The sequence below is a fragment of the Alexandromys fortis genome, unplaced genomic scaffold (genome assembly GCF_014885135.2).
Source record: "Alexandromys fortis isolate MF-2015 unplaced genomic scaffold, M_Fortis_MF-2015_v1.1 scaffold_87, whole genome shotgun sequence".
Taxonomy (NCBI): domain Eukaryota; kingdom Metazoa; phylum Chordata; class Mammalia; order Rodentia; family Cricetidae; genus Alexandromys; species Alexandromys fortis.
Window position 1 is genome coordinate 4940850 of NW_026067971.1, and position 9655 is coordinate 4950504.

Genomic DNA, 9655 nt, shown 5'->3' on the forward strand with positions numbered 1-9655 from the left:
CTCCTCTCCTCTCCTCTCCTCTCCTCTCCTCTCCTCTCCTCTCCTCTCCTCTCCTTTCTTTTTTTCTTTCTTTCACACACATACACCCAGACATAGGCAACATGCATACACACAACACAAACGTCCACATGAGTGAAAGGGAGAAAATTCCTCAGTTCAGCAGTTTTGTAAAATACTGTTTTAATGTAGCACATCTGATCTCGTATAGACTTATGTATCCTACATATTTTCATAGACACGTCTTCCTTCCCCAGTTGTGAAGAACACATATTTTCTATAAGTGTATACTTAGCAATGACAAGAAATGAAGTCTTTAAAAGTCAAGGTAGTTTTCGTTTGCTATCCATGGCATCATTCTGAGAATTGCTAATGCTGCTATTACGGCTCTATTATCCTTTGTGGGTCTTCTTTTGAGTCCCTCGTCTCCTTCTCTACAAAGCAGTGAATGGGTCAGAAATCACATTTCATCTTTTGTTGCTCAGTCAACAGGATCCACAACTAAAATGTGTAACTGAAATGTGCTTGATGGCATGTTCAGGTCTGTGGCTATCAGCCATATGATCCTCCAGTGGAGTCAAATGTCTCCTGAATATTTCACCAGATGTCTACCAAGTACAAACTTGGTATACTTTTGATCTGTAAAGAAGTGTTGAATGTTTATGGTAGAGACCTGAGAGTGCAGAACACTTCACAGAGACAAGAGAGTCCATCATTTGTTCTCTGCTCTAAGACTACCCCCATGGCTTTGTGTTTCCCTTGACACTAGGTGACGATCCCAGAATCCAAGAATCCAATCTGCCCAGGGAGTGCATCAGACGATTTTTACCTAATCGGAAATGTTTTGTCTTTGACAAACCAGTGCACAACAAAGCACTTTTACGCAAACTTGAGACTATCTCAGAAGATCAACTGGATCCTATGTTCCAGGAACAAACAAGGGCTTTTGTTTCTTTCATCTTCACCCATGCAAAGATCAAGATGCTCAGAGAGGGAATTAAGGTCACTGGGAATCGTGAGTGATAGTTTTTAACACACTTCTGCATAGAATAGTATATGTTGAAATTAGTATGTTTATTTTTAAAATATTATCTATACAATGATAATATGCTTCTGCCCCTACTCTGAAAAACCTATATGGTTTATAATTGATTGTAGATTACAAATCCTTTAAAAATGCAGACTTCATCACTGGTATCTATAGCTCTAAAACACCTATATGAATTTCTCAACTGATAATAAAATCTCAAGTGAAAAGGTATTTAATTAACTATAAAATCAGCATTTAAACTTCATAACTTGATATATTCTATTTTCAGAGTGGGGATGTTTTGTATATTAATTTTCTTTGAAATGACAATGTGAAATGTAATTTGGAAATTGAAATAGTTCGAATATAAGTACTAGTGTTTAAACCATGTAAATCCAGTCTTTTAAGATTTAGTAATAAGTTTTTCCCTGTTATTTTATGCAATCTATTTTCCTTTAAAAGCAAAATTTAAGATTTAAAGGCAAAATTATGTTTTTTATAGGTAATTGAATATATTAGGTAAAGATTGATATTAATTTTTAACTAGAACTTGAAAACCACCAAAGCAAAGAGACAATCCAAAAAAAGATGATGTCTGTAAGGAGTGTGTTTGTATGTGTTTATGAGTGTTCATGTGTAGTTGTGAGAGATTAAAAAGGTAGTCTTAAAATTGGATCCCATTCACTTATAAGTTCAATTTATCCCTCCAACTCCTGGTTAGTGAAGGACTGGGGACTCTGGTGATGACCTACGTAGATATCATCAACAGTGGAGCTGTGCCTTGTCTGGACGATGCAGTGACAACTCTGGCCCAGCGTGAGAAATCAGCAGCTGTGCAGAAGGCAGCTGAGCACTACAGTGAGCAGATGGGCCAGAGACTGAGGCTCCCAACAGACACGCTACAGGAGCTGCTGGATGTGCACACAGCCTGTGAGAAGGAAACCATTGCTGTCTTTACGGAGCACTCCTTCAAGGAAGAAAACCAGCAATTCCAGAAGAAGCTGCTGGTAATGTTGGTGTCATTAACTGTCATGATTCTATTCATTCAAGGCTGTGGTGCTGCTGTGCCTTCATGACCCGGGGTGTGTGATTTATTCAAACATGAGCACTCTGTGTTGTCATAGTAAACACAGTTGTGAAAGTCTCATGCCCTTTTCTCAAACATCAGGTGCTTTTTATCCACAAATCTCTAATGACTAGAATAATAAGAATATAGTGTCCTAAATTTTTCATGCAGTTAATGTATGTGAATTGCAGTTCAGCCTAGAACAACCTATAAGTCACCCTGAATATGTTATATTCTTCTATACCTTCAAAACAGTTTATCACAAGAGTCCCACTGCAGGCCACTGCTCTTCCATTGCTTCTTGTCATATCATTGTGTCATTGAAGATAGAATTACAGGATGTGACCCCAATAGGAACCAGAGATTGTAGCATGCAGAACCATCATTTTTCAGAAAGTCCTGAGGACTAGGAACATCCGGAACATTTCCTGTGTCTTGAACAGATTTCTTAGAGTCTTAATTCAGGTTTTATCATTTCACATTCACTTGTGGTCTTATTACACTACAATACTTTCTTATAGGTAATAGGCTGACTCTTCTACAAAGGTTCTTGGAACTTTATCTCTTCTATTCCTTCACCATGTCAGATCTCTGTCCATTTTCCTTGTAGGAATTAATAGATGAGAAGAAAAGGATGTTCATGTTGAAGAATGAAGAAGCATCAGATCAATACTGCCAGGAAGAACTCAATCGGCTTTCAAAGGTTTTTATGGAAAATATATCAACATTTTTTGTTCCTGGAGGACACAGGCTCTACCTGGAAATGAGGGAGAAGATTGAGCATGAGTATTGGCAGGTTCACCGGAAAGGGGTGAAGGTGAGGATCAGGGAGCATGGGAAAGGGGTGAAGGTGAGGATCAGGGAGCATGGGGAAGAGGTGAGGAGTAGGGAGCATGGGGAAGAGGTGAGGAGTAGGGAACATGGGGAAGAGGTGAGTAGGGAGCATGGAAGGGAATGAGGAGCAGGGAGCATGGGAAAGGGGTGAGGAGTAGGGAGCATGGATGCTCATAGTAGAGGAAAAATGATGTCATAAAACAGAAGCATGTTAGAAGGGGGGGCTGCTTATTGGTTCCCAACCACCCAGCTAGCTGAGACCAAAAATAATCACAGAGAAAGCTGTATTAATGAAATCACTGCTTGGCCCATTAACTCTAGATTCTTTTTGGCTTTCTTATATTAATTTAACCCATTTCTATAAATCTATATATTGCCACATGGCTGTGGTTTACCAGCTAAAGTTCCCAGAATCTGTCTCATGTGGTGGGGCATGACTTCTCTTAACTCTATTTTCCTCCTCTCATGCTATAGGCCAAGTCAGTTTTCTTTATTCACTAACCAATAAAATCAACACATAGACAGAAGGACCTCTCACAGCATTTCCCCTTTATTGTTTAAACAAAAAGGAAGGCTTTAAATTTAACATAGTAAAATTACATATAACAAAACAAGTATCAAAGAAGAATTACAGTTACAATGTTTATAACTATTTTATTTTTTATCATAATTAAGGAAACTATAGCTATAACCATCAATTCTTCAACTCCATCAAAGGATCCAGAAGTATATAGTATTCCCTAAGTAACCAGACATTACATTGTAAGCAACTTTTAAAACTGTAGAATTTGCAAAGACATCTTGCTGCCTGGACAGTCACTCAAAGTTCTTTTGTACCATTGGGGCATCCATCTTCAGCCTTCAGGGCCATAGTATCCAGCAGACTTTTCCACAAATCAGGAAATTTTAAAGACAGTCGCATCTATATTGGCAGTTTGTCAGTAGCTTTTTTCTGTGTCCTGCTGAATATCTGGCAGACTCTTTCATGAAGCAGGAATCCAGAAGGATGGTAACCCATTTAGGCAAGTCCAACAGTCATTTCTCTGTGGGTTGTGCATGTCCAGTTCATTAAGCAGTCCAGGCAAGATCAGTTTCTTGCCCAAATGGCTACCAAACTTCATAAGGAGACTCTTTGATGCCCATCTTCCTCTTGAAGTAATTGATGCTGCAGGAGCAGATGTGTCTCTGTCATGAAAAGTTCTAACTTCTTAATGCATTTTAAATGTCATATTCTGAAGATCTTTGAAAGGTTTGAAGAATGCCTATCCATATGAAATTCATATCTTTTCATCTAAAAAATCAAAGTAACATGACTAAAAACTTGACTATTATAGATGATTATCTCTTAACCTACATTTCTTAATTATACATTACATTTCTAAATGAGCTGCACAAACACAATACCTTAACCAAGATCAAAAATAAGTATACACAGTGTAAAAAAAAATTGTCCTTAAATTTGTATCAACAAACCAAGATCAATACCAATGCAAATCTCTATAGCATATTTCCCTTTAAATGTAAAAGAACATTTATAAACAATATTTGGGAATATGGGCATAGGTCTGTCCAAACTTCATCCTATTGTTTATTTAGCAAAGTAATTTTAATAGGGGTGTTCATGGCAACCTTTAAGGGGGTCTTAGTCCATCAAACCACATTAGTCTGGAAGCAATTAACAGATTCTCATCCTCTGTGGAAACAAAAGAACCTCTTTTCCAAAGAACATATTGTTAGACCAAAACTCTGAAGTCAAGATACATTCATAACATACATGCTGGTTCAGTTTAGCAATCTCCAGAATAAATCAAATGTCTCTATGCAGCTAAAAATTCAAAGCTAAAACAATGATATACATAATCCAGACTCTGAATTTTCCATCTTTGTGTGCCTTATTTTACTCTATTACTTTTTCTAAAAGCTTAATATTTATTTTATTATTTTTACTTCTTTAATCTATGACTGTCTGCACTCTGTCTCTTTAAAGACTTTGTGTTTTTTTTTTGTTTTTTATAAACTGTTTACTTCTTTTTATAACTCTCTATACTATTTTTCTTCTCTCTCCCAAGTCTATATAATTTTTTCCAACACTGTGACTCATTTAGAGTTTCTTTCCATCTGGATTTGCCTTTACTACATATCTGTAATTCTTTACTGTCTAGGAGCACTTTTTTAAAATGCCAAGCACTTCTTAAAATTTATGCTGTGCCATTACTAGAATATAAACAGTACTTCCTCCTTGCCCCATCTAGTACAGCTTGGGGGAGCCACTTGCTTGCACCTCTGAGCCCTGCAGACTGCCCCACTTCCAGGCACATAGACAGTCCATATTGCCACTAAGCAAGATGCAGCAAGGTGCTCACAATCCCCAACCAAAGAAATGCTCAGTGTCCCAGTTTCCTGAAAGAGTCAAGAGTTCATGCTCAAAAAAGGGAAGCTGCTTTTTTGAAATGGCATGTTGCTACTGTTGAATCAGTAAGACCTCTCTTAATGGAGTTGCAGCTTGACACCAGTAAACAGCAAGAAGCTGTGTTAAACTCTGTATTTTTGTGTCTAGAATTCCTTTTCAAGCTTTCTCAGGTTTTTAAATGGATTTTAATTTGCTATGTTGGCACCGATTTGGTGGATTAGCCAGTCACCCAGCTATATCAGACCAAAATAATCACTCAGAAAACCTGTATTAATTAAATCACTGCTTGCCCCATTAACTCTAGCTTCTTAACTAATCTCTTACATATTAATTTAACCCATTTCAAGTAATCTGTGTATCACCATGAATTTGTGGCCTACCAGCAAAGTTTCAGCACATCTGTCTCTGGTGGCTCCATGGCTTCTCTCTGACTCCCCACCCTCTTTCTCTCAGCATACAGCCTAGCTTTCCATGCCTACCTAAATTCTGCCTTGCTATAGGTCCAAAACAGATTATTTATTAATTAATGATAATCACAGCACACAGAAGGGACTCCCACATCATCTCCCCTTTTCTGCATAAGTGGAATAAGAAAGCACAAGCATAGCATGGCATCTCTAGCTTCATGTTGGTGTTTGTGGCCAAAACAGGGCTTTGCAATCAAGCAAATCCTTTACCCTCAAGCCCTATCACCAGAACTGTTCTTGACTGAAATGGCCACTATTTATTGTTAGTTCTGAGAAATATTCACATAAAATTCTCAGTAACAACGTTTCAAGTTTGTCAGGGTGGTCTACTGATGGGTTACTAGTAAATGTCAGAACACAGCTAACATATTACTCCGCTGTTGTCAACAACACAATGGTGAGTTTTTTCCTCAGACCTTTATTTATCTAAGATACTTTGTGTAATGCCCCACATTACTATGAGCGTTTACACATATGTATCTTGAAGTCCAAGCAGGTGGAGGGACTTGACCATGAATACAGTCAGCAAGTGCAGAAGGAAGTCAAGCCCACATAATTATGTAGCATTTTACATGGGGATACAATATTTGAAAGCATTATAGGTTGCATTGAGCACATCTGCATGTGATGTGAACCGGCCGGATCTGGGAGCAGGAGGTAGCAGCTGGCTCTAGTGAGATGACTGGGGAAGCCAAGGACCCAGAAGTATCTATTGCCAGTGAAGAGCATGGGCAGACTGCAGGCTTCACCATTGCATTTTAACAGTGAGGCACAGTGGAGACCATGTTAACTCACATAGATTCTCTCCCAGGATCTCTCAAAGTCTTTGCTCCTTCTTGGTCTTACAGGCAAGTGAAGTCTTCCAGAGATTTCTGCAGTCACAGGCCACCATCGAGAATTCCATCCTGAAGGCAGATACAGCCTTAACTGCTGGGGAGGAAGTCATTGCAGGTACAGGAGCATGTCTCTTGGCTTCCAGCAGGGGTTAGATTCCCACAAGGCTTCCTGATAGAAGCCACAGTAAACCCATTCCCAGATTAGCAGCTTTCTACTCTTCTGTGGAAGCTCACTCTGAGAGCACAGGAAGTCCAGTCTGTGTTTCAGCCAGATGGGCAGGGTTGCCTCTATTCCCTCTGGAAACACTCTCTCCATTGTATGGACCAGTTTGGAGTCTGTGGTTTCCTTTCAGATCTGCATTGCTCTCTGAGTTCTGGAATGTAGACATTTTACTTGACCCATCACTTTCTTCCTCTGGCTCATCCTCAACCTCCCATCACTTTCTTCCCCCTACCCATCCTGAATATCCCATCACTTTCTTCCCTCCCTGAATCCTCCTGGGGCAGAGGAGCGGGCACAGAAGGAGGCAGCTGAGAAGGAACAGGAGCTGCTAAGACAGAAGCAGGAGGAGCAACAGCAACTGTTAGAGGCTCAAGAAAAAAGTCACAAGGAAAACCATGAGCAACTGAGAATTAAGCTGATACATGAAAGAGATCAGCTCATCGAAGACCATAAAATAATTCTGGAGAATCAGCTGCAGGTAGGACTCCTTCTCCCCCTGGTGGTTGTCATACCCTAGGTAGCAGGAGAAATTATGTAGCCTGCTAATAAGTGGAAGTACCTCCAAAAGGTTGTTGCTAAGGAGGTTTTCCCTTAGGCTTTCAGTGGCTTCTTTAGGGTTTAAATGACTGCAATAGTTTCATACACCAATTCAGGATATTTAAAAACAACCTCATTGGTACTCACTAAACAAACTCCCATACAGGCAGCTTAATGAGGTCAGCAATGGGCCTGGGTTAACAAGGCCCACATTATGAGCACCTGACACCAACCCTCTCAATCTGAGAATGACCTATGCTGACATAAAACTGAAAGAAATATCCAGACTTCAAAGAGCAGACAATTGGCAGCTTCTGCAGGTCCTGTAGCTGTCTCCAGAGTGGACAGCTGCTTGAACCAGCACATGGCAGGAGAGTGATTCTCTCATTGCCCAACTTCAAGCAAAATGATAACATACTTCTGAAACAACTGATTGGCTGCCACTGTCTGTATGATGTTGTTACCACACTGTTTTAGGGGATTGAGCTCAGCACAATCTGACCAGTTCCTTTTTAGTGGGCGTGAGTGTAGGAATGTCTTCACACCTCTGCCAGCATTATAGCCAAACAGACATGATTGATCAATCCCAGTGAAGTTGCACAATCCTTCCTCACACTATGTAGGTCTAATTCAGATGATCTTCTTCATAGAAAGGGAAATCACATAGAGGGTACACTAAGGACCACTTGCTGAAGATTTGAAATTATAACTCATGCAATGTTGGAATCTCACAATATTTACTTCACTCTTGTGTTCACTGTTTTAGCATCAAAAGAGTTGGCTTGAAGAAGGATTTAAGAAGAAATCTGAGGAAATGTGTGGAGAAATACAGCGGTTGAAATCTGACATTGAGGAAATGGAAAGAACAGCAGCTCCATTATGTACAGTATTATAAATTAATTTGCTACAGTGATTTGTTCTCCTATTTTATTTCTTGTATAGGCTGTACAATGCATTATTTCACTATTTAAATAAAATTTATTCTTCTGATGCAATAATAGACTGTGAATATATACTCAGTCTTTTTATGAAGCTTCATATTTTCATTTTTGTTTCATGAATATCAACACAAAAAGTACTAGTTAGTGGACATCTGTGCCCGGCCCAAATTAGATAGATCATATACATATTTGCACAGACAATGGTTTTTTTTTAGGACAAATTTTTGTTTGTTGGTTTTGTTTTTCAAGACATGCTTTCTCTGTAGCTTTGGAGCTTGTCTTGTAGACCATGCTGGCCTCAAACTCACAGAGATCTGCCTGTAGGGCACAATTTTTTAAAAAGCATTCCTGTGGAAGCTATGTGATTAGTCATTGTATACTATCAGTTACTGATGGTCAACTTGACTGGATATAGTATCACCCAGGACACAAGCTCTTCTGCACGCTATGATGACCATCTCCCCTAGGATGGTCATCTCAGGTTACTATGGTAGAAACCCACTTGAAGTGTGTACAACACCATTCCTGTGGACTGGGGACCTAGCTAAAATGTGAAAGCAAGCTGAGCACTGATGTCCATCACTTGTGGCTTCCTGATTGTGGATGCCAGATGGTCAGCCAACCTCCACTTCTTTCTGCATGCCTTCTCTACCATGCTAAGTTGTTGCAAATAGCGCAGGCCCCTTGGTCCGTTCCGGCTGGCTAGCTTAACCCAAAATAATTACACGGAAACTGTATTCAGTTAAACACTGCCCAGCCCATTAGCTCTAGCCTCTTCTTGGCTAACTCTCACATCTTGCTTTAACCCATCTCTAGTAATCTGTGTATCACCACGGGGTCATGGCTTACTGGGAAAATTCTAACCTATGTCCATCTCAGGCCGGGGAATCATGGCGTCTGCCTGACTCTGCTTCTTTCTCCCAGCATTCTGTTTGGTCTACTCCACCTATCTAAATTCTGCCCTATCAAAAAGCCAAGGCAGTTTCTTTATTAACCAATGAAAGTAACACATAGACAGATGACCCTCTTACACCATTTCCCCTTTTTCTGTTTAAACATAAAAGAAAGGCTTTCACTTTAACATAGTAAAATTACACATAACAAAACAGTTATCAAGCAAGAATTACAGTTAGAATGTTTATATCTATTTTATCTTTTATCATAACTAAGAAAAACTATAACTATAACTAACCATTCTTCAACTCCAACAAAGACTCCAGAAGGATATAATATTACCTAAGCAACTTCCAAACTTTAGAAATGACAGACACATCTTGCTGCTTATACAGTCACCCAAAGTTCTTTTGTACCATT

At 39.4% G+C, this 9655-nt stretch overlaps 1 protein-coding gene across 3 annotated transcripts in view; it reads left to right on the forward strand.

The window, feature by feature from the left end:
* LOC126509708 (guanylate-binding protein 6-like) overlaps window positions 1-8393 on the forward strand; it is an 80219-nt gene extending 71826 nt beyond the window's left edge. The window contains exons 9-11 of one of the 3 annotated variants that reach the window (XM_050155779.1): window positions 6653-6755; window positions 7148-7341; window positions 8167-8393. In XM_050155779.1, the coding sequence (XP_050011736.1) occupies window positions 6653-6755; window positions 7148-7341; window positions 8167-8295 (426 nt within the window). In that variant the 3' untranslated portion in view covers window positions 8296-8393. The remainder of the gene's footprint in view (window positions 1-6652; window positions 6756-7147; window positions 7342-8166) is intronic. The other 2 variants (XM_050155778.1, XM_050155777.1) reach the window with 2 other exon arrangements.
* Window positions 8394-9655: the final 1262 nt, after the last annotated feature.